At 40.2% G+C, this 26,092-nt stretch overlaps 1 protein-coding gene across 3 annotated transcripts in view; it reads left to right on the plus strand.

Moving 5' to 3' along the window:
- Nucleotides 1-26,092, plus strand: part of STK39 (serine/threonine kinase 39) — a 158,257-nt gene that overhangs the window by 15,006 nt on the left and 117,159 nt on the right. For all 3 annotated transcript variants that reach the window (XM_067549301.1, XM_067549302.1, XM_067549303.1), the window contains exon 2: nucleotides 19,277-19,389. In XM_067549301.1, coding sequence (XP_067405402.1) covers nucleotides 19,277-19,389 — 113 coding nt within the window. The remainder of the gene's footprint in view (nucleotides 1-19,276; nucleotides 19,390-26,092) is intronic.

The raw sequence follows: 26,092 nt of genomic DNA on the forward strand, positions 1-26,092 counted from the left end.
CCAGCTCTCCGAGAGGTGGTAGCTAACTCCGCATGGTCCCATAGTGTAGATGCAGCCTCCCAGTACAAATGGATTTCTGTGCCTGTAAGGAGCCCTGCTGACTTAAGTGAGCTCCATTAGAGTTGCAAGGATCCACTCTGATTGCACGGTCATTATCTATAGTATCAGCTCCTCACTTCCTTCATTGTCAAAAGGAATAGACTTTTTCACTTTTCAGTCTTTAAAATGCCTTTCTAAAGAGCCCATTGTTTTAGCCTCTGGTTCTTTTATATAACCATGTCCAACTGCTCCCTAATGGGAAGCATGACTCTCCATTTTTTGCCTTCCACTTACATGGACACATCTAGTAAGATGCTAAATCGATTAATAGAACCTTGCCCATCTGCTGAGGAAACACCTGCACAAGAAGCATGCCCTGAAGGCTATCTACATAATCTGTTTATTTGTATAATGTGTATGTATCTCCTTAAATACTGAGTATGGTTGCAGTACATGCACGCATTGGATAGGGACAACTAAGTAGGCTTGCTTATTTACTGTCCTGATATATGTTGCTTGTCATTGCAGGCAGGGAATTAGGAATTAAATTCTGATTTATTGTTTTAATTTAAAGTAGAACTATATATTAAAACTGAATGCAAATCTCTTGTTTTTTCATCTTGGTATTTCCCCACTTGCCTGAAGTTCTACTGAAAAATAAATTAATTTTATTAAATGTGGGATGGGATGCAGATTATGCAGCATGTGATCTGATTGAAAGAGACAAGTGGAAATTGTCCTAACTGGCAATATGCCTTCACTCAGGTTTTTGAAAGAACAACTAAATTAAATGTAAAGCCTGTAGTTTAGCTGAACTTTTAAAACCATGATAAATTTAGTTGCTAGGACCTTGACAAAAGAACTGTCTTTTTTCCTTTCTTTGAGGAAAGCATCATTCATTGTCTTCAATTAACTTGATATTACAGGGATAGAAGGGTAATGTGGGGCTGAATGAAGTCTCTTTTCCAACGTTTTGTGTTTAAACCTTTTTGTTCTGTCATTCTTTACCATGTCTATCCAATGTGTTCTCAATCTTCCTCTGTTTTCTTGCACTCTGGTATGTATCCCCATATATCATGTTCATTCTTGATGTGTGTCCAAACCATTGCAGTAGTCTTTCTTGAAGCTTCTGTTAACAGCATCATTTCTTCACTTATTCATTTTCTAATCACTTCATTTTTTATTTTCTGCAGTCTTCAGACTCTCAGTATTCTCAGCTAGTTCATTTCTGCAGTCAGTATCTTTCATTTTTTGGCTTTCCTCCTGCTCCAACACTCTGACTGGTGCTATCAGCACAACGGCTATCTTGTGTATGCTGATTTTTGTTTTTGTTTTTATCAGGATGTCTTTAGCCTTACAGAGTTTTCCGGTAGGAACTAATCTGATGTTTTGTTATCTTCACAATTCTCCAATACTAGTCCTCTAACGGGCAAATATGGTGTTACACTATTAAACATTTTTTAATTTATTTTAAAAATTAGATCAGTGACTACAATAGTAGCTCCTTAGGTCTTGCTTCTTAATTATGAATGTCATGGTTAGGATGGTAAAGCAGGAAGTCTTGTAAAGACACAAGTTCAGAGTCTGGGAGTAAATTTGTCATTGGTAAAATACCCACTATGTAAAGCATTTCCTACTGAGGTTTTGGAGACTCTGACCAGAGCAAAATGAATTTTGTTAAACTCAGGAGGTATTTATAGTAATAAGGGATTGTCAACATGAGGAAACTGACCAGCAGAATTATAGTGATATCAGTATGATATTTCTGCTGGCCAGTTTCCCCATGTAGGACCAGTTCTTAAATGTGTTAGTTGTAACATTTCTGAAGATGGCCTGCTAACACTTCCTTACGGTGACTAATCTTGCCCCAGACTCCTAAGGTTGCGGAACAGGTTAGCATTCCTTTATCTCTCCAGGGCACAGTTATATCTTTGGTGTGAATTGTTTGGTGTAATCAGAGTATGTTCTTCCTACACTCCATCTATATGGAATTTGTATCTCGAATTCTATGTAGAATTTGAAGAAGGCTTACTTGACTGCCTGTTAGAGTAAACATTCTATCACTATGCTAGTCAGGAAGGTTGCGGATACCCTTAGTGAAGTCCAGGGGCAGTGGTCTGATAAGCTAAATGGCCATTGCCCTGACACGCAGCACCTGGGGAAGGGAGAGTGCTGGGATTTCTACAAGGGTGAATGTGTGGAGTGTTTTGTACCACTTCTGCAACAAGTCAACATGTTCCTTGTACTGTATCATGTAGTAAGTATTGTTGATAGTGCAAGAAACCTACTCTTCAGTTTAGAATGCACCTCCTTTGCGGTTATATAATTCCTAACAACTCCATTTACTAACCTGTATGTCCTTGTTGCAATAGTGCTAACTAGGACATGGATTTGTTAATGGATGATATTTCTGGAGTGGTGAAAAATGGTTTGGTTCATATAATGACAGTGTACTAGAAATATTGGAAATACTTCATTAAAATAGGTGCCCAAAATGTACTAGGCACCATAAAGAGATATTGGAAGGCAGTCATTGCCCTAAAGAGTTTATAACATAAAGATGGGCAAAGGGGGAGTTATAGAATACAAGCAAGAAGTCAGGGTGGTGATTGGAATAGATCTTAGGTCCGTTGTTGTTGTTGTAATTACATACAAATGTCTTTATTTAATAAGAAAGACTTAAGTTCCTCCACAGTCCTTGAAACTCACCATTATAAAAGGCTGGAAAGTTGTTCTGTCCTGTGCTAGAATTTATTCTCATAATTTCTTTTTAAAATAAAAGAATCTGATTTTAAAAATTGATTTTATGTAAAAAATCAGTTTCTAATAAACCCTGGGATTAGCATCGTGGAACTTGCTTAGCACAACTGCTCTTTGCTATTAACAGAATGAAAGTTCAATGAAACAGTGTTCACTCTTCTTTATTACAGACAGAATTGTATATATATTGTCTTTAAAATTAGTAATACTGAAACTCGCCTTTATATTTATTTGGTGCTTACATACTAATTCATACAGAATGCTGACTTTGTTCATGGCTTTTTACTGGAGGGAATAACCTAGTCCTAAATTACTTGAAAACACCACTTGAAATCCAGCATGGTCATGTCAGCTCTTCATTAGGAATGTGTGTGCCTTGGAATGATATTTGTAAGAATAGGTAGGGTGACCAGATAGCAAGTGTGAAAAATCAGGAGAGGAAGTGTAATAGGTGCCTATATAAGAAAAAACCCTGAATACTGGGACTGTCCCTATAAAATTGGGACATCTGGTCACCCTAAAATAGAGGTCTGTCCAAGGTCCTTAGCCAAAAGTTTTCTTCTTCCATACTCTAGGTTGCTACTTTTGACCATGGAGGAGGCTGCATTTTTAGAGATGAAATATGTAATTTCTAAAATACTCTGAGAACCCTTGTGATGAAAAGCACCATGTAAACATAAAATACAAACAAAAGAAACAGTGGTGGAAGTTGAAGGTATATAATAGGAGATGGATGGTTTATCTAAACTTTCCACAGATGGCTGAAAAACACACTGTTGGTCATTCTGCTAATGAATGAATATGCCTCACTCCTGCTTCTGCTCTTCCCCCTTAAAATATTGACCTCCTATCTGGGGCTAATGACGTGTTAAAAGAGCTCCAACTCTGCCTCTTCCTGCACCCCTTAGCTTGAATATAATTTTAAACAAAGCAGATTCCTGCATTTTTGTTCTGTAAAACAGGATAAATTGAAATGTTAATAGGAGAAGTAAAATTTCAACACCATGAGGGATAGAAAATGACATAATGGGTGCAACTAACTCTTAGTAAAACACTGCGTACAGTAGGCCATGGTTTTATTGTTTTTAATGTGGCTGGCACTATGATCTCTAAAATGTTTGCATGTGCCTCGGAGATCACTTTACTGACGTAACTGAATGTGTCATACGAAGTATTGTATGATGATACCTCCACTATGATATTTCTTCCTCCTTCTCTCTTCCATACTGTGCCCCTTTCTCCCCCTAGATGTCCTTAGTTACACCTTTACAGTCTGATGCTTCTCAGCCCATATGCAGACTAGCTATTTTTTTCCAATCTGACAAAAGCTATAAAAACTTGTCTCCTCTAATGAGTCCCTAACAGCTCTACAGACTTGCTCAATCCTGCCTCTCTGATCTTTATACTCACCTACTCTTCTGCTTCACACTTTGCTAATCGTTAGTCTCCTGTCTGTTCCTCCTTTTATATCTCTCTCTTCAGTGAGGGTTGATCTCACTCCCATAGCCACTTATATTTGGAATTCTTGTCTCTTTTTCATCTCATCCTCCTTCAAAAATGATTTAGTCACTTCTTTCAATCTTACTATTAAACTTTCTCCGTTACCTTTTATGAACAATTCCCTCCTTACTATGTTCTGTAATATTGTACTTAGATGGATGTGCTACCATATCACAATGTGTTTGTGTAACTGAGAGGCAGTATGATGCCAGATTGACTCATGGCACTTCAGTAGATTCTTATCTGGGGCACAAATGTTGACGTGTTGCAGATGAGACCATGATGATTCATCCTAAAAATACAGCCACTGTGAGCAAACATACTAATATTGATGTCAACACAATGGCTGATTGCATCACTGTACTACTCCTGCTTTTGCAGAGATAAGTAAGTATAGAGATGAGGTTCATGTATAGTACTCCTCAGCTTATTTAAAAAAACAAAACAACAACCCTTTTTAACTCTGATGGGATTTACTGCAGAGTGAATAAGGGCTGTGTTGGGCAGAAGCTTGATTGCCAACTGGGTCAGGCAGGAATTCCTTCCTACTTTTACCGCTCTGGGCCCCTTGAGTAGGAACAGTAAAGCTGTTGAAAAAGAAATCAGGGAGAGAGGTAGGGGGGTGGGTGGGTTTGTTTGTGTGTGTGTGTGTGTGTGTGTGTGTGTGTGTGTGTGTGTGTTTTCAAGAAGGAGCAAAGGTGGGGGTGGAGGGGAGGAAGCAGAGTGCTAAATCAAAGGCTAAATGGGTAGATGAAGAAAAAAGCTTATTATGAACTTTGTGCTACAGTGACCACCCAGAGGTCCCAATCAGGATCACAGTCCCAGTGTGCTAGGCTCTGTACAAATGTAAAGCCAGTATTTGCCCAAAGAGCACACACCACTGTTGGATTATAACAAGGAGAGCAAATGGTCTGGAAAAAATACTTGTGTCTAAGTCAGAAACAGAGCAGTATTGGTGAAGTCATGTCAAATGTGACCAGTTTGGTAAGGGAGTTGGATCAAAGCTGGAGCTTGAATGAGGCTGTTGGTGAGCAGTGAAACTTGAAGGGTGATTAATGTGGAAACTAAAGTTGTCGTCAGTCTCCCCCCTCCTTCCAGAGACAGGTGAGGGGTTTTGGGGGGGGTGAGTGGGCAGGGGAGGCAGGATCAGCCCTAGGCATCTTGTTGGCCAGGGTGGAAAAGATTTTCAGCCTCCTTCCCAAATGGCTGAGTCAAAAAAAAAAAAAAAGGCTGACTAATCAGCAGAGCAAAAATGCCTGGCCAATCACAGCAGAGTTGTTTTTGTTTTGTTTTTTGTCTTAAAAAGTCAGGCAGAACAATGGCTGGCAGTTTGTAGAAGTTGGCACCTAGGACAACAGACCTACTCGCTTGCCCCAGCGCTGAGGTTAGGAACAATGTGAGGGAGAATGGAAGGCTGCTAGAGTTGCAACTTGGAAAGAGAACATGAGCCTGGATAAATGTCAAATACTAAAAGTCTGAAATCTGACTCAGAAAATGTTTGCAGCAGCAAAATAGTGAGAAGGTCTGGGAGTATTTCCACTTTCAGTGTGAGGTGGAAATGGTAGACAGGTAAGATGAGGAGGTCTGCATTGCAACTGGAACCACTGAGTGAGGAATGAGACACCAAGATGAGGCCAATGATAGAAGGTCCACAATAACCAGGATATATTCCTGCCTTTGTTCTTCCCCAAACCATACAGATCCAGTGAGGGGTGTAGGCTGCACACCCTAGATGTTAGATGGGCCTTGGCCTTTTACTTTGAAAGGACTAAACCCTTTCAAAGGTCGACACAGCTCTTTGTCACAGTGGGAGAAAGCATGAAAGGTCTGCGGGTCTCCTCACAGAGGAGGTTATCCTTGTCCTGAATTAGGATAGCCTCCACAAGGATAACCTTCTGCATCAGGTTCTGTTATGAATAAGCAAAAGTGCCTCTACCAGTAATTATAACAGCTCATTCGACCAGGGCACAAGCCTCATCAGCAGCCTTCCTAGTGCAGATGCCGATCCAAGACATCTGCAGAGCTGCTACATGGTCTTCAATTCATACTTATGCATCCCACTATGCTTTCACCCAGCAGGCCTGGGATGATGCTAGCTTCAGTAGAGCAGTATTGCAAGCGGCACATCCATGAACTCAGAATCCGCTTCCAGGGATGCTGCTTGTGATTTACTTAACATGGAATCGACATAAGCAAACACTTGAAGAAAAAACAGTTACTAATTTTCCATGTTCTTCAAGATGTGTTGCTCATGTCCATTCCGTGGCCCGCCCTCCGTCCCTGCCGTCGGAGTTGGCGGCAAGAAGGAACTGAGGGGGTGCAGGGCCGGTGGTGCCTGATATACCGTGGCATGAGCACAGGGCTCCAGAGCTAGCCCTACGAATACCACTAAGGCAAAAAAAATCTTAAAGCCATGCACAAAGATGCAGACACACCTAACATGGAATGGACTTAAGCAAGACATCTCGAAGAACAACAGTAGTGGGAGGTTAGTAACCGTTTTTTCCCCTTACCCTGAAATAACTAGCTGTTAGTGTGGTGGGGGATTGTTTTCCTAAACAGAAGACTCCGTTTCAATGGTTGTGATGTAAAAGTGAAATTTTATTCAAGGTTCTGATTGGCTGAATTGTGTCTTAAAAGATATCGCAGCAGAATGCATGAAGATACAAGTAGTTACTGTAATAGTCTTCAACTTGGGAGGAGCATGGATAAAGGATTGCTGATTTCTGCCCCAGAGACACACATCTAATTATGCTGGTAGCTATTTACAAAGTTGCCTTAAGTTTTCAATACTTTTTGGAAAATTTTTGTTCTTTAAGGGGAGAGGAGAATGGCAACTGCACATGCTCCTGGCACAAAACCTCCCTCTTTGTTCCAATATGCATTTGGAAGGCCATCCACCTCCTCAAGAGAAAGAGGGAAGCCTATAAATAGCTAAGGTGAAGGGTTAGGACAATGCTTGGAGCAGCCCAGAGAGCTCTTCAACAGAAAGAACATAAGGCTTTTCTCCTATTCAGTACAGAGTGGAGGGTATGGCTTCAGACTTTCTGCCTCTGGCTAATGGAGGTGTGTTACAGAGGCTGATGCAGAGCCAGCTCTCTTGTTTCAATGCACCTTTGTGGAAACCCCAGAATGTTCCCCTTCCTCAGCAGCTGAAGCTAATGGGGAGGAGGTACATGCTTCTTAGCAAGGTGTTTGTTGCCTTTGGACGTCACTAGTGGCTCCCACCCTGCCTTGTCTTTTCAGATCTACTTCTGGCGAGGAGGTGTCTGGTCAACTTTGAGCCCTCCTTTCTAAGACAAGGGGTTAACATATGCCTTTCCAGCCAGCGTGGTTTTGTTTTACTTTGTCTTTGTGTGTTCCTCATGCCTCTGCTCAGTCTTCTCCAGTAGTAGCAGCAGCATCTTGCACTTGATTCTGGACAGGCTTATAGCTGGATTCTGAATAGAAGCAGTTTTGTTAATCAGGGTTTTGTTATTCTTATGCTACTTGGCAAAACTCTGAGCAGCAGTAGAGACATGTGACTGGAGTGGTGTTGTCTCCAACCTTGGGCACAGCACGGCATTAGCTTACACTATTGTTCACATTTGGAAGGCTGTCTCTTTAGCAAGCTGGGCTAGAATCTTAACTCTTGATTTCTACTCCCTCAGCTTTGCCGATGACTTCCTGTTTTCTCTTCCTATTACCTTCTGATGAATAAAGGTTGCTCTTTAGTGGCCCCCTCTTGCTCTTCTCCCTCCCCACACCTTGGGCATATATATCCTCTTGCAGGAGTATCCCTGACCGCTTCTTAGTTTTTGGGCATTTTAGAGGCATACACCTATGTGACACACCTTACAAAGCCCTTTCCTAGTCTATGAATGAACATGATTTTTTTTTTTAAAAACAGCGTTTTGTCATAAATCATTTTGACATGTGCATCTTGCATGCATTTCTGATGCCTTCCATGAACCTCTTGGAGCAGTTTTGATTTAATTAACTAAGTAGAAATAGCTAACTCTCAAATATTCTGCGTATTTACTTTGCTACTACAGTCGTTTTCTGAGTTAGACTTCAGATTTTTTACTATTTGACTCTTATCCATATCATTTGATTTAAATATCTTTTTATTACAGATATGTTGAAGTTGTGATTGATGTTTTGGGGTTGTTTTGCACTTCTCTTCCCATAGCTTTGGAAAGGTCAATAGCAGTTATCCACAAGGAAACTGAGGCTCTGCCTTGGAAGCTAAGCCTGGAACTCAATAACCTCTTATCTCTAATAGGAAGGGTCTTTCCAAGTTGCTGAGGCAAAATATACTAATTCTAAAATTTAGCTTTGTAGTGGTCTTTAACTTGTGATGCACTAACCATGATTATATTTCATATCAATTTCTTGTGTAATACATTCCAGACTGAGTCTTAAATTGAGTGAGTCTTCTTCAAAGACAGTAACAGGGATTATTTACTATTTGGTTTAGGACTTTTCTGTTTCTAAATTCTGCAAGGAATTTTTTTAAAATTGTTTTGGTGCACTAGATTTAAAATGCAACTTGACATTTCTGAAGAAAACAGGTAGAAGGAAGTGTTGTCCAATGGCCAATATTAATGACTAGGTGTCAAGCCTCTTGGGTTCTGTTCTAGCCCTACCACTGACTCAAGCAATTTTAAGTGGTCTCTGCTTCCATTTTTCTAGCTTCGAAATAGAAAATAGTGTGGTGAGGTTACGCAAGCATTCAATGTTTTAATTTAAATACCTTTATTTATTAAAGGTTGAGGGAGCTAACTAGCACATTCCAAAGGAATAGATTACAGCTCAGTTAATTTCGAACACAAGACTTGATTACTGTCATTTATACATATTAAAATCATGTATATGATCTTTTTTGTTTTAGTATGCTGCTATGCTGCGGTCTGAAAAGACCCCCTTCTTCATTGTTACACAGCCCTGTCCTTCCTTTTGAGACCTGAAATCTGAAACAATCCAATGCCTATGTAAATATTATATAAGTACATAATGTTGATATTGTGGTGATTGATCACCACAGTGTTAACATTACTTCCTCTTAAGTCGTATTGTTGGGAATAAACATCCCACTTTCAGTGTTTGCTTTTTACTAGGTGCCAGTAAAACTGAGACTTGCAGGCTTGCGTTCTTTTCCTTCTTTTACCCCTCCCCCCACACCTCCTCTCCTGCGCCGGAAATGTATTGAAGATCGACGGCTTGTCTACACTTACACCACCACTGTAGCGCTTAGTGAAGAGGCTACCTCTGTTGATGGGAGAGCTTCTCCTCTCACTGTAGGTACTAAGTAGCTATGATGACAGGATAAGCCCTCCTGTCAACGTAGCACTGTCTACACCAGTGTTTCTCAACCTTTTAAGTAGCAAGTACCCCCTAACTTCTAAAAATTTTAATAAGTACCCCAACACTCAATTTTCCATGGGATTTTATATTTACAGACTAATGTGAGCCATATGTTGGAAGAAGGGCTGAGTATATAAGGCCGTGATATGACAGATGTCAGATCTAGTGTGGGTAGGATTACCACCTTTACACCAGGGGTGTGCAATTCAAGTATGTACCTGGGCTGGCGGTGATGTTTGCCAGAGCTAGGAGGCTTTGAGCGGCATGCCAATGCTGGGGAATATAAAGCGCCGCATGAAATTTTATGCCATAGATTTGAGAGGAGGAATGGGTGAGAGAGACAGAAAAGAGGGTAACTGGTGAAATCTGGGGCTGTCATAGTTGTCCATTTCACTGCACAACTAGAGCGGTGAAATTGACAAGTTTTCTGGGCACTGGGCTTTGAGCCAATGAGGGAGCTGCCACCTGGGCAAGTTGCAGGCAGCTGCCAACTGGCTGCCAGCCCAGGAGGTGGGCAACTGTCACCCAATAAGAGCTGAGGCAGAGGAGGCTTCCGCATTGGCTGGGACCCAGGGATGTGGGCAGGCGACTGCTGCCTGTCTTCAAGCTGGGGCGCTGGAGATTGTCCCTTGGCTTGGAGCCGGGGCACGGGTGGCTGCCACCCAGCTGCAAGGCCAGCTCGCGAGACGCAGGAGGCTGCCACTGGGCTCCCCAGCTGGGAGCTGGGACCCATCAGGAAGCGGAGGGCTGCCGCCCGCCTCCTAGCTGGGAGCTGGGACCAGGCAGGAAGCAGGGGGCTGCCGCCTGCCTTCCCCAGATTCTCCAGAAGTCGGCAGCTGCCGCCCGCCTCCCCTTCACTCTGTTTTTTCCTGGGTACCCCCGACTGTGTCTAGGGGTACACATACCACAGGTTGAGAAACTAGGGTCTACACCACGAGTTAAGTCAGTATAAATGGATTTTCTACATCCCTGAGCGATGTAGTTATACTGACATAAGTTTGTAGTATAAATCAGGGCTGAGACACAGGCCGTCTTTAAGGAAGCAGAGACTCATTACACAATCCAGTGAAAACCTACTTTTAATCACAAATACTGTCCAAAACAGTATCAAACTTCCTGCTGATGGCCTCTTGTTTGACGGATACACACCAGATATTCACATGTCTATGGTCCACTTAAGAAAAATGCCAGAGATGTAGAAGAACTAGATTCAGAAGTATGGGAGGGCTTGGAAATTGTATGAGTTGTTTCTTTTGCTAACTGTAGGAGTTAGATTGATTGTACATCTGGGACTAATTTATATTTCTTTAGATCCATGGATTTCATTTGACTACCATACATAAGGTTTGATTTTAAGTTCAGTCTTGCCAACTGATAAAAGCTATATGGAATCTTAAATTACTGAGATTTGGAATTATATTTGCTACAGAGTTCATTAATATATGGGACTGCAAATGCTCTTAAAAATGGATTGAATTGACCTTGACTATACAAAGATACCAAGCATCAAAGGTGGAAAAGTTTCTATTTCGCATTCTCTAAGATTCATACTTTCCAATAGGTTTTATATGAACATTGTATTTGAAAGAATTTCAGACATGGGAGCAATTTTTCTTGTATTTAACTTTGTTTTTAACTAACTCTTAGCTAAGAGAACATTTAAGGATGCCCATTTAATTGCTCATAAAGTTGCACATACAAGTACAGCTGTATAGTTTTATGGCTTAACATGTTCTTTGAGTGGATCTCTTTCCAGTGTAAATTACAGGAAACTCCGTTGAACTCAATGGATTTAAATCAATATTAAACTGGTATAAGCAAGATCAGTCAGGCACAGAATCTTAAATTAAAAGATTGCACAAATTCTGAAATAATAAAATATTTATATCTTAAATTGTCTACAACTTTAGATACTTAACATTGTTGCAAAAATAACATTGTCATAATGGTCAGATATGTTTTTATTGACTTTAAGCTTACTATGTCAGTTCTTTTTACTCTAAACTAATTTTAAGAATGTAGCTTTCCTTTAGCTAGTAGCATGGCTTGAAGTGCAATGCAAGGAATGAAGCAATTAATATAAAACTCGGCTGCAAACTGGCCGTATGATAGTGAGAGTCTGCAGGGACACTACATTTAACATGTACTGCAATGTGAAAGTGTTATCTTACTGTGTAACTTACAAATAGCCTTTTCTACACCTTAGGACTGTGAATGACCTAGATGTTACTTGATGTCTGTCTAAAGCTGCAGAAAAATTGTAAGGCATTGTCTGAGAAAGAGGATGATGATGATGTAAATGAAGATCATGCTATAATATGGAGGGCAGAGTTAAGGTTGCATGTTCTGGCATTTCCTGTCTCTGGAGTGCTTAACTTGTCAACTATTGAGTCAATAATCTTTATGCAGCTTCTAATTTGAGAAATTCTCTCTTTTTAGCTGACTTCATCAATCTCATGGTATAACATTAAACACTATAGTCAAAGCAGAAAGCGCAAAGGAAAATTAAAAAATCAAGAAGTCAATGATCAAAATTATATATCATTTCTCTTCCTGGTGTATTATGGCAGAGTGACTTTCTCATCATGGAGTTCTGTAAACTAGGATTAGCCTTGTGTATGTGAACCATGACAATGTGGGTTTTTTGTTCTTTGCTGATTTTGTGCTAAAATGGGTATTCTGCCTGGCATTAATCAAGGGTGAACTCCTTTGTTGTTGTTGAAGTGGAAACCATGTTGATACATTATAAGGCTAGCAGGAACTGTTGTGATCATCTGGTTTGACTGCCTGGATAGCACAGGCCATAAATCCTCCATTAATAATTTTCTGTTTTAGAAAAACATCCAATTTTGATTGAAAAATTGTCAATGAATGAGAATCCACCACAGGTCAGTAAATGGTGCCAATGGCTTATTAACCTCACTGTTAAGATGCAGATATTTTTATTTCTAGTCTGAGTTCTCTTCCCTCTTAGAAAGAACTGTCTGTAATGAGTTTCTGACTAGCATGGTTCCAGCATTCATGCAGGCAATTCCATGTGGGCAAGACCTAAGATTCTTGAGCAACTCTCTAGTTGAAAAAATGAGTCCGGTAGCACTTTAAATTTGTTAGTCTTTAATTTCTTCAGGCATCAGCTTTCTTGGTCTGTAACCCACTTTGTCTGACGAACTTCAGTTACTTGGGTTACAGCCCAAAGTGCTACAGGACTCTCGTTGTTTTTGCCGTATACAGAGTAACACGGCTGCCCCTCTGGAACATCTGTAGGTGAAAGTAACCATGAAATGTTGAAAAACCACTGAGATTAAACCAGGTTGTTCTGAAGTTCATATTAGTATGGCATTTTTCTCTCACTGGTTTTTAAAGGTGTTTAAAGGTAGGATGTGGGTGATTCAGAAGGCAGAAAAAAATGTTGCTGATCTTTGGAGACTGCTATCTGTGCCGTACTGCTTTTATGATCGGCGCTTACATCGGTAACAATTTCCAGCTCTTCTCGAAATCTGTTTTGAGCTGTGTTTGCAAGGTTTCCCATCAGATTATTTTACAGTTGGGAGTAATTTTCTAATGATACTTTACGGCTGTCTTCCATTCTTGGAGCTACCCACTTGCCCGTGGAGACCCACGTTACCTGTTCTCACCTTTCCAAATCCTGCCCTCACTTGCATTTGGAGGGAGAGCGAATACTGGGCCCATAGCCTGAGATCTGCTACAACTTCACTGCCTACCATATCCAGATCATGCCAACCCTGCTGCTTCCTCCCTCTGCAAGTGGTAGATGCAACCCTTTTCTTTGCACACAGCTAAAACTTTCCAGTGCTCTCATCACTATTTGTTGTGACTTCTGTAACTTCACTGGTGTGGCTTCTCAGATGTCTACATCACTCTCTTTCAGTACATTGAAAACACAGCCACTGGGTTCATTGGTAGTCTATTATACGAGGGAGCTGGGAAGGTGGTCGTGATGAGTCAAATGAAAAGAGTTCTTTGCATTAGGTTGCCAGAGATTCCTTGCTTTCTAACAGCCTCCAGTGTAGATTTTGGGCCTACTAGTTTGATTCCCAGTACTTTATTTTTTTTAAATCTGTTTCCGTGTTTATTCACTCATACCAAATAAATAAATAAATCCCACAATGCCAGCTTGCTGATTTTGTTTATTAAAAAGCCCATCATGAAAACAATAGAGTTTAAGGCCAGAGGGGACCACAAGGTCATCTAGTCTGACCTGCTGTATATCGCAGGCCAATACATTTAATTCGTTTACCCTGTATTGAGCCTAATAACTTGTTTTTGGCTAAGGTATATTTTCCAGGAAGGCCATTTTTGATTTGAAGACATGGAGAATCCACAAATTCCAGTGATTGATGCTTACTGTGGAAAAGTTTGTGTCCAATTTTGAATTTGTCTGGTCACTGGTTCTTGTTAAGCCTTTCTCACCTGGGTGAAAGAGCTATTTAGAACCCTGCTATCACCAACTCTTGCAACTGCTGTGACTAACAAATGTCTGTAACTTTCTCAGAAGCAAGGCAAGTAGCTTTTATGGTATAGTAGTTGCATAGTATTGCAACATTCACAGTTGGAGGGAAAGCAGTCTTCTTTACCAGCCAGAGGATGGGTTTAGCTTCTGAAATCTCTTGCTATCTTTTTTTTTTGGGCCACTGCCCAAATAATTAGTTTGAGATTGGCAGTTGTTTCATGTTACACTAGGTGACTTCCCAGTCCATGTGCTTTTGGAGGAACAGAATGTGTAGTTCCCTATCCTATTCTGCAGATTTTCTAGGGGCTGGCAGCAGAGGAGTTGTGACATGATTGCAACGTTCCTTAGTGAAAATGGTTGCTTAATGAAAGTGAAAAGATCTTAGTTCTGTAATCTCTTATCATTTAGTAAATATCAAATGTGGTTGATCTTCACTTCTTGAGGATGGTGACTGGAATTAATGACTTCCACAGCTGAGGAACAGAACCTTCCTCTTTTTTTATTTTTGGTAAATGTAGGGGGTTTTGTTGCTGATCCTTTTTTATTTTTTTCCCTTTTCTAAGAATGAGTATTTGATTAATACCCGTAGTTTCCGTCAGATTTTCCTGCCACATTTCTGCCTTTATAGCACATGCTTGTTTAAAATATTAGAAACTCTTCTTGAAAGTTTTTTTTAATAGTATATTAGGGATGGAGAGAGGCATTCGTGTTCCTTATCTAGGACTGTGTTGGGATTATGTAAATATTCTGGGATGCCTTTTGAAAGTTTAACTCTTTAGGGTTCTTCTGGATTACATATTCAAAATGTGTCCATAGAAAATAGGGCATAATCTCATTGCTAACCTACAGAGATTTGTATCTAATACTTTCTTCTCTGAACAATGTAAATGCAAGAATCAGTTACCCAGTGGTGTCACTTTTTCATGGCAATTGACACTTGGAAATATCAAATCTCAGTATAATACCTTACAGGTTGCCATTTATAGTGCCTTGCAAACTATTGAAGACTTACTGCTAAACAGTGAAAGCTCACAAACAACAGTGTAAATAAGTAGATTTATATGGACACTGTATTCATCACTCTAAAATACACAAAGCAATGTTCAGCAACTGAGGGAAACATAATTGGTCTCCAGATTGATTGAGGGAAGAAATGATTCTAAGAAAGAGGAAAAAACAATTAAGTATTACAAGTAGGAATTCTGTCATCTAAATTGCTTCCATGTGTCCATTCTGAATATACTCCAAAACACAAACATTTCAAGTGACATTAGTCTATTGCAAGAAGCTGGAGAGAGAAATCAGGAGTTTTCTGTGAAGGTGTTTGAACTTTCAATAGAATTCAGACATGGGAGAAATTGAGAGAGCTCATATGTCTGATGATGGCATGGCTGTAGATAGGACTGGAAACTGAACAAAGAATCTTTGACTACTTTCAGCCTCTTCTCTAAGCGGGAGTTACCTACCAAGTGGAGAAGTGAGGCACTTGCCTTTGGAGAACCGGTGCCGATGTAACCTCTGGAACATTCAAAAGATGCTGCTGAAAGGCAATGGTTTGGGGCCGTGGTGGAGAACTGTCTTGTTTCACTATAAATTACACAAGTGACCTTTGACAATTTGAAAACTCCCTATTCTACACCTCTGTGAGTTCCTGTAGCTGCTACATCAGTCATGAGGGAAACTACTCACCCCCCCATCTCTTCCAAGAGCAGAAGAAAAATCACTCTTGGGTCTTGTCTACATGGCGACATTCAAGAAAGTAAACTGATACCTTTCAGTTAATTGGGATTTTAAAGTTGTTTAATTAAACTGCATTAAACCCCTGTGTGGACACACTCTCTTTCAGAATTAGGGAAGGCCTACGTTTAAAATGCTGCATTGGTGTAGCTGTTCTGTAGCATTTAAGAGAAGAAGCTCTTATGCCGATGGGAGAGCTTCTCCCATCAGTGTAGTTAATCCGCCTCTGCAAGAGGAATTAGCTATGTCAAGGGGAAAAGCCCTCCTGCCAACTTAGCGCTGTCTGCTCAGTGGGCTAGGTCTGTATAACTGTCTCTCAGAGGTGTAGATTTTTCACACCCCCTGGGTGATGTAGTTATACCGATATAAGTCTGTAGTGTAGACCTGGCCTTAGTGTCCATACGGGGGTTCAATGCAGTTTAACTAAGCCACTTTAAATTCACACCTTTTAGGGTTTGTCTGTATGGTGTAGTGTGCTCTACAGAGGTGTGAATTGTAGCACACCGTAACATATTGCAATCTAACTGCCTTGTGTAGACCTAGTGGCATGAACTAAAAAGTACTTAGTGTTCATTGATGTAGACACACATGAAATGGGACAATGTAAGCTGCTAGGTGCTGAGCTGGCCATATAGCATCTAAATACCATGTGGAGTGTACTTCTTCCCCCCCACCCCTCCATGAGAAGAGAAGGAAGCTAAAAATAGTTATCAAAGATGGTGGTGGATTTGCTTTATTCTAAGCATAGAAGGCCTCTGGTGCAGTTGTCACTGTATATTATGGATAGCTTTTTCTGGCATGCTGCTGAAGGAGACTAATCACAAGTAGTCAGTGGCTGGTAATTTTGGTCCACGTTGGAAACAGTGATTCTAAATAGTTCTTAAGCCAGGCTTTGAAGGAAGTTGCTTAAGGAACTTGCATCAGATACTATTTCAATAGATACAGGGGGAAGAAGTCTTCCAGTCATACCTAATGCAGAGGATTGGGCTGGAGTTGTATGGTCGGGGAGCCTCCTAGCAATAACTGCATGCTCTTGGGATCCAATCCCACAAAACTTAAACTAAGCACAAGCTTTATACACACAACTAGTTCTGGTGAAATCAGTGAGATAATTTTCATAGATAAGCACATGACATACATAAATCTTTACAGGATTAAGACCTTGGTCTGTAATTGGGGACAAAAAACTGGATATCATGGTCCCTAATTTTACTAGAGCACGTTTAAGGAGAGAAACAACTAAATCAAATCCAGAAAAGGGAGGGCAGAGGAAGTCGCAGCACAAGGAAATGGTCTAGTTGTTGAAAGCAATGTGGTTGGTTGGGGGCTCTTGAGTTGTCAAATCCAATAAAATACACTTGAGGTGAAATCATGGTCCCAATGTAGTCAGTGGGAGTTCTGCTATTGACCTCAGTGGGGCCAGGATTTTACCCTTGGAATCTTCACCAGCTGGAAAGTGCAGATTTGGGTGTTTCCCTCACTACAAATTAATTAAATTTCCAGCATGCTTTCACTTTAGTTCCTGAATCTTCTGGTTTCATTTTGAAGCAACTTTTCCAGTACGTAGCAGAAATATAATGACACACATTGTATACTGATATTCATTGGAAGAACTTTTTAGAAACCTGGCTTGTGTGGGGTTGTCTTTTTTTCTTTCCAGGGGTATCTATTGAATATCACCTAATTCTTTTGCTGGAGGCCACTGTAGGAATACCTTAAAAGTATATTTTTTCCAAGTTAACCGAGCAGGTTGCAACAATATTTGTCAAAGTCCTCATCCTGCAAAAGCACTTCTGACTTGTCTTGTTGCAGTTTTTTGAGATCAGCTTTACAACGTCGATGTACTGAGCTAAAAGCTTTTTGTTTTAAAGCGTGATGGGAAAAAATGTATACCAATAAACAGTACATCTAAATAACTAAACAAACATCAATTAAAACATACACAGTAACTGCTAGTCATGTGGTATTCAGTTCTGTTTTCAAATAGCGGGAGGAAGTTCCCTATTGTTCTTAAACCAACTGGTAACTGACACCACATTTGTGGAACATAGTAACAAAAGGCTTTTGTTCACAATTTGTATTCCTCTAGAACATACCAATTTCAAAGCCTAAGTAGAACATAATATATGAGCAGGCCAATTTGAATAGAACAAGCTGTTGAGTTCAATGAGTTGGAAGAAATCCATAATTTTAAATTAAAAAATGGGGCTATAGGTAGTAATTACTCAAGAGGATTACAGTCTGCTACATGAATAGACAGAATGCTCCCAACACATCTCCCTGTGAGTAAAACGTAGACTGTGTAAAGCTCACTCTGCTCCCTGTAGAATGCTGAGAAATGTGTAAACATTTCACTAATCTCTCTGAATCAGAGTTGAAAGGAATACAGTAATTTAGAAACAACAATACTCAGGTGTCCACTCTAAGGCAAACAAGCCCAGAGAGCTCTTGGTAAAGGAAGCAATGGTACTGTCTAATCTTTTTTGAAAAAACAAAACACTTACTGAAAACAAAATAGTGTAATCCCATGCAAAAACCATCGGACACTTCTAATGTAATATTGTCGTATTTGAGAGCTAGACCTGGTATAGCCATGTTCAACTCAACTGAAACTTTTAAGTCCAGTTTTACTTCAGCCTATATATGCCTAATTCCTTCTTCCCTGTGATGATCCTAATTTGTCTAACATGCTGCTCCCCAAAGTCAGACCCCTCTTATTGGGTGTTCATCCATGTCACTGTGAATAAGCAGGAACACAAATGAAATTGCAGATGTTTTGCCGTGCACAATTTTACTGGAGCTTCCCTCAGTTTGTTGCATACACGAACAAAGTACCAGTAAGTTTGGGCTGTCCTGAAACAGTTGACACATAGCATTTTGTAGTTTTTTATTTTATTTTATTTATTTTATTTTTTTTTGCTGTTCTTTGTAGTAATATGCTAACTCTGTATAATGAAAGGTTTAAATTCCTGTTGATTTGAAACTGACATATCCCAGGGTGAGGTCCCCACCTTCTTAATTTATATTATTTAGGTGACTCCATGGTTAGGTTGTAGTCATCCCATTTTATAAAACTTTTTCTTGTGGAAGATGAGTTGTTTCTAGTAATTAGAAGTGTAGGACAAACTTCAAAATGAAAAGAGATTAAAAATATTGCCTTAATTTTTTAAAGGGGAGGGAGTGAGGGAGGAGTGTGTGTTGTGTTGTGTTTCAGTCCATTTTCATTTTGAGAGCCTATTTCTATTTGGACTGTCCAAACTGATACACAAGTAGACGCCAACTTTTATTTCCAAAGTTAATTTTCTTCAAATGTCTTAGCTACTGACTAGAACTTGATTCTTATGCCTGACACTTTTTTAAATTAACTATAAACTTGTGGTGTTTATGTATGTAAATGTGTATTCCAATTATGTTCTTTTTCAGGTAGTGGTGCCACAGCAGTAGTCCAGGCAGCGCTATGCAAACCCAGGCAAGAACGTGTAGCAATAAAGCGAATCAACTTAGAAAAATGCCAGACCAGTATGGATGAATTGCTTGTAAGTAAATCCAAAGAGGAAAAATGTTGATGGCCAACTCTGCTTTTGCCTGATTTTGAACTTCATATGCTAAGACTACTTAACAAAAAAAAAAAAAAAAGGAAAAAGTCCATATCTAAATTAAAACTTAATCTACGTAAAGGGAAAATTCTTTAATTTTTTTTTTTGTGGAAGTGCTATTGGGTTAAAAGTGCCAATGAAGAATGGCAGCATTTGTAGCTTCTTTTTAAACAAACAAAAGAACCCTTTAAAGTTGGTAGTTTTGGAAAACTAATGATGACTATATTTGGTCTTAAAATGCATCACAGCACACTCAAGGGTGTATCTTTTCACATATCAGGATTTTTATATCACAGATCTAATATGGGTTTCCACCATCACATTAATTCAATAGACCATACCAACCGCTTCAGAAACACTTGTTTGGATCACTGATCAAAGGATTACAGACTTTTTTTTTTAATTAAATGGGTCTTTATAAATAGAATTTTAGAATAGTAGGAGATTATCAGGTTAATGCACCAGTTATGGCAGCCTACCAGGTCAGCGAGTCACTAAGAACTCGTTTAGCAGACTTTTTTCATAATACTTCTTCTATTCAGGTACTTGTAAGACCAATCACCATGGTATCTAAGCAGCATAACAAGAATCCAAAGACGCAAAATGACTCCAAAAAGGGAGAGTGCTACTTTCAGCTTCTCAGGTTGCTGTTACCGAGAAGGTGTGGATTTTTTTCTAATGAAGAAATTTTTAGTTGTTCTTCGAGTGCTGGCCCCTGTGTGAATTCCATTGTGGAGTATGCATGTGCTCAGAGCCAGAGAAATTTGAAAGCATTGTCCATTGATCCACACGTGCATCCCGGTTCATCTCATGTCCCCAACCGAGAAGATAAAGGGTGGTGCAGATTGACTGCCTCTCCAGTTCCTTCTCACCACTGCATGGTCCGGGTTGGAACCTTTAGTGTCTGAAGTTTTTTGGTTTTCGTTGTCTGTGAAAATATCTATAGGTATCTATAAATAGCTTTTTTATTTTAGAGTTATTTTTCTGTTTTTATGTTTTATCGTCTCCCCAACCTGAGGAGCAGGCTCCCCGTTTCCTCCTCCTCCTCTTCCCCCCCCCCCCCCACCCCCACCCCCACCACCACCACACACACACCACACACACACCCACCCACCCACCCCTCCGGTACTCTCTTTGGGTACTAGGCTATGCCAGAACTCGGGCTTCAAAATTTGTGCTTCCTGCTCGCAGTCTTTCTCCGTTAATGTGCCAGGTCACACCAAGAGGCCCAGGCATCTACTTTCATAATGCTACAACTCCTGCCCTCTCAGGGCTCAGCTTAAATGCTGAAAAAATCCATGCTCACCCCATTACAAGCAATGTCTATGACATTGCTTCAAGAGGTGCCTCTATTTAATATTTGTAAGGCAACTATGTGGAGCTCAGTCCATATGTTTACTTGACATTATGCCTTGGTACAGGACTCCTCTGCTGATGCATATTTTGGAACAGCAGTCCATTTGGCTTTTCCATCTATTACCTCACACACTCCTCCTATTTCAGTACTACTTGTCAGTCATCCATAGTGGAATATACATTGGGACCAGCACTCAAAAAAGAGAAAATTACTTACCTTTTATAGTAACTGGAGGTTCTTTTAAGATTCGTGATCCTTATCAGTATTCCACTACATGTTCTCCTTCCCCTCTGCTTTGGATATTCTCTGACTTGTAGAGGAACTGGCGAGCCACTTGGTCTTGCCCCTTTCTTTATTCCTTGGCCGGAGGCATAGGTGAGCCAGTGTGCATGTGTGGCTCAACAGACACTGCTCTGGCTCCAGGCTCATGGAGCACATGCCTACCCCCAGAGAAATGTGGATAGGGACCACACATCTTGAAGAACCTCCAGTTACTGTAAGGTAAGTAGCTTTCTATTCCAAGAGAAATGTGGAAATGCCAAGATAAAGATGTCTTTTATTTTGCCCTGGACGTTGATGTGGGTTGGACTCAGCCATCTTCTTCTGATGGTAGATCCTGTAGTCCTGGGCCCTCCACTGCAAACACTCTTCATCTGGTTCTTGATTATATAGTGTGACGTCACAGCCAACTGTAGCTGTTTTCGAGAGGAGTGTGGTGGAGGAATTGTCTTCTTAGACCGATTCCAATTTGTTTGGGCTCCGTAGATAATCAGGGCTTTGACCTGCATCTGGGGTCGAGGGAGAGGGGAAAGACTTCTCTGGAATGTGGTATGATGTATTAGCAGCTGTCCGCTACTCCCCCACCCCTCCCTAAACTGCTATTAAAGAAAAAAGTCTAGCACTATTTTAAAGTAATATGAAACAATCTTACTTAAACTGTTATTAGAAGCAACTCAGAGAGAAAGGGTTAAAGTAAACAATCCCAATCTTGTCCAAAGGATTAGTGCCTTCCCTTAAGGGCAACCTGCTTCTATAACATTCTTTCACAGCTTGAGGTATCCATATGTCTGTCTTTCTAATGTTAAGATGTCTTCCAGTCTGCCAAAACAGAGGCAACTTGTTTGGACCTTTTGATGCCGTATTGCCTTCTTCCATCCCACTCTTTTACTGTATTAAAATGACAATAATTTTGTCTTTATGTGCAAACATCTTTTCTCCTTCTGCTACTGTTCTAACTGAGACAGAAATTCACGCCCCCCACCCCCCAAGAAATTCCTGTGACTACACATGACTGTTGTCCTCCCATGTTGACTCTTCAGAGTGCATGTTTATAATCTGTTTGAGAGTCTTTAGCCAAATACATTAAAAGACAGAGGACCCTGATAATTGTTAGCTCTCTGTTCTAGTGTTTTGACTTCACTGTTTCAAAACACAGATGTTCTGCCACCCCCTCAGATCACTCACACACGGACAACATTTATCTTTAAATTATTTTATTGCATTTGTGCAAACACTTTTATTTCTATGTGTAGCACTTAGAGTACATTTTCCAAGCATTCTATAAGAGTTCTCCTTTTTGACAATTCTAATTGTGTTAGAACACTTGTACTCTCCTAATAATACAATTCTTCATAATAGCATACATTAATTCTGATAAATCCTTTCCCTAGGATGATAGTGCCTTTCATAATGGGAGAGCACAGAACTGCATTGAATAAGTAACTTATTAGGTAGCTCAAGAGAATTAAGTACTTCTGTTTAAAGTGTGTTCTTTCCTTTTCTAATACTACATTGTACTTGAGTATATTTTGTGCTGGCATGTCCACTTCACTTTGCAGAGTTAACTCAATTTTATCCCAAACTGCTGCATTTTAGAGAAAGACAATCCAACTTCAGTAAGTTGATGTGCAAATAGAGATCTTATGTCACTGCTGGTGTCTGCAGAATTGTCTACTACCCTATGAATCCAGCAGTGTCAGTGCAAGAGGAGTCCTTGCCTTCATCAACTCAGACTACGTTTACTCTATGGGACTATAGAAGCGCAGCTATGTCACCAAACCCGTAGCATAGATGCATCCTACAGCAATGGAAGGGGTGTTTTCCATAGCTGTAGGAACTTCACCTCCCTGAGTGACAGTAGCTAGAGGTTGACCAAAATTATTCTTCCATTGGCCCAGTTGTGTCTGAACTGGGGGTTAGGTCAGCATAGCTACCGTTGCTAAGGGGTGAGCACTATAGCTATGTCGACCTAAGTTTTAAGTGTAGACCAGGCCTCAGTCTCAGCAAGGGAAACAGAATTTCTATAGGCATATTAAATGTCCAGAGTCACTGAGAAAATGTTATAAATACTGGTCTGATCCTGAAAACTGTTACACATGGATAGTTCCTTTTGGTGTAAGTAGGAATACTCTCATAAGTAAGAAGTACTTCTGTGAGTAATGACTTGAATGCTCTGTACTTTGAATGGGTCCTTCAGAAAGTCTGACCACTGTGAAGTGTATGTCTTTTTTTTTTTTTTTTTTTTTTTTTTAATATTGTAAATGTTGCAAATACTGTTTTTGAATAAAGATATTCCCAAATCAAGTTCTTACCCAAATGCTCCAAGGTAAGCCAAATTTAGGGCCATCATGAATCCATGAAATGAAGGATGGCCTAGTGGAGGAGTCACTGGACTTGGATCTAGATTCAGTTCCCTTTTCTGCCACAGACTTCCTCTGTGACTTAGGGCAAATCATCTGATCAAGTCTGTGCCTTATCAGGTACTTGCCTATCTCACAAATATTGTGGTGTTGATGTCTATTAATGATTGAAGTACTCCAATTCTATGGCGATGGCTAAATAGATGACTTGACTGTTCATTTTCTTTTTAAAAATTACATTAAATGTTACTATGACTCTGGTAGCCATTTTTTAATTTTAATAGACATCCAATTTTACTGTTTATGAAGCTGGGCTACCAATGACTGACTGCCTTGCATCTCAAGCTGCTGGAAAAGGGGAGGATGCTTGGATTTCTATTAAGGCATGGTATCTGGACCCTGCTTGAAGTCTCAGGGGTATGTCTACGCTGCAGATGGATGGTGTCATTCCTAGCTCAGATATTTGTGTGTGCTATCTGTTTGTTTGAATTGGTGTTCTAAAATAGGAGTGTGGTCGCGGTGATTCAGACTAGCTGTCAGAGTATGCACCCACTCCGATGGGGTTGTACTTGGGCAACTAGCCATGACCACGCTGGTATTTTGGTATGCTAGCTCTCAGGTACATCTACCCAAGCTGGGAATTACACCTACACTGCAGCTGGCAGGTGTATCCTCAGATGTCCTTCTTAGCCTCTGGCTAGTGGATTCTGATCAACTCAAAGTTTCCCCCCTTGGATTTATAGATGTGAATAACTGATATTAATCCTCATTTTATTATGTTATTAATCCTAACCATTTTACAAACAGGAAAATGGAGGCTGTGGTGTTCTCAAGGTCAGAAAAACAGTGGCAGATTTGGGAGTGGAGTCGCACCTCCTGAGTCCTTCCCTGCTCTGACTTTGAAGTACCATTATAAATTCAGGTTCTGGGCTCTGTGCTACAACAGGCTACTTGTCTCTGCTGTTTTGAAAGCAAATGTGGGGACACACAACAAATGTGATCAATGATCTTTTCTTTAAAATGAATCAAAGTTGCATTTTTCATTTATGTTGAAAGCTAAGCAGATGAGGGTGAAAGAAATTGTGGGGTTTTTGTTTATTTATGGAGCCCCTTGCTGCTAGGATCAAAAACATTATACCTGTTTTAGACCGTGTAAAGACAATGACTGAGACTTCCCCATAAGGTCTCTTGTTAATCAGGCTCTGTAGAACCTCTCAGCTCTAATAGGATGTGAGAGCAAAGCCAAAGTAGCAGTGGTTTGTTCACTTGAAACTGTGACAAAACACACAGAAAGGGAGGAAATGATTTCTGTAGCCCCAGCATGTGCATTGGTGATTGGGGAACATATGCAGATTACTGCTTTTTTGTGCTTCAGTGTGGAAGTCTAATAGGAATGAGGCCCATTGGCTCACTTACAGTTCTTCATCAATGTCTGTCTTGGGCCATGTGGCTTTATCCTCTAATATTCTCCTCTTTCCTTTCCTCCTCCCCGGCCGAAAAACCAAACCAACAACAAACCACACACACAGCCTTGCAAAATCCTGTTGCAGAGAGCTTATCCGTGGAGTGCATTGTCACCCTGTGTGAGTTCTCCGCTGCTTTGGCTATCGGTGAAGTGGAAATGCAGCATATCTACTGTTTTTGGTCTCAATATGTCCATGTGAACAGATTCAGGATTTGGGCTACAGATATTTAAAACCGAAAGAAAGTCTGGGAAGGGAATTTAAATAACATGAGGACTACACAAGCTGCCAAAAGCCATGTGTTCTCGCTATTGTAAATAAATATAAATTATGTCTCTAAGCCCGGGAAAAGATGCCTGCCATAGCTATTCATCCTGACTTGCTGATAAATTCTAAAGTTGTGAGACCTATTTTTGTGAGGAGTGGGGTGAGAGTTACTCTTAAAAAATCTCTGCGTATCACTAGGCTTGCGAGACAGAAGAGAAACTCTTTCATGTTCTTGAGGAAACATGAGTTTGAGCTGCTTTTAATGCAGTCAGCTTGCTGTATGTTTCTGCACTTCTGTATTCTTACCTGGCTACTAGCTGTCCTACGCAAACTCAGAGTCGTTAATTCCAGTTAATGGAAACTCTCTTGTACTCACTTTGGAGCTTAAGCCATTTGCCTGATAGAATCACTCCATTCTATCTGAAAAATATATACAGTTATCCAATGGGCTTATGTGGCATTTGGACAAACCTATAGAAAGAGGATCTCTAACAAAAGGGACACAACCATCTGGAAACCAATTTATTGAGCAAATTTAAAAGTACTTTCAGTCCTTTCTGCCAATTTTTACAGCGACAGTCATGTTTTCCTCTTCAAAAACAAACAAAACCAAAACCCTTGAGTGTTTGTCTGGTAGACCCATAGAAACAAGAAAAATATCTACCCCTTTAGATTCAGTGCTGTGAAGAGCACACGGTAAGCAGACTGAAAAAATTTTTAAAATCCTTTTGCTCATTCTTAGTCATGCTAGAAGTTGTATTAGTAGTTGTTTAAAGTGGGATTTCTATGCACTTTTTTTTCAAAGTTGTTATCCCATTAGGTGAATGTCCTCACTGCAAATAAACCTTGTGCTTCAGCTAAATAACTGCTATTTGTAGATCTTTAGTATTAAGTTACCTGATATACAGGCTCTAAAT

Source organism: Emydura macquarii, unplaced genomic scaffold, assembly GCF_026122565.2.
Source record: "Emydura macquarii macquarii isolate MOO-44397 ecotype Brisbane River unplaced genomic scaffold, CSIRO-AGI_Emac_v2 contig_1253, whole genome shotgun sequence".
In the NCBI taxonomy this organism is placed as follows: Eukaryota; Metazoa; Chordata; order Testudines; family Chelidae; genus Emydura; species Emydura macquarii.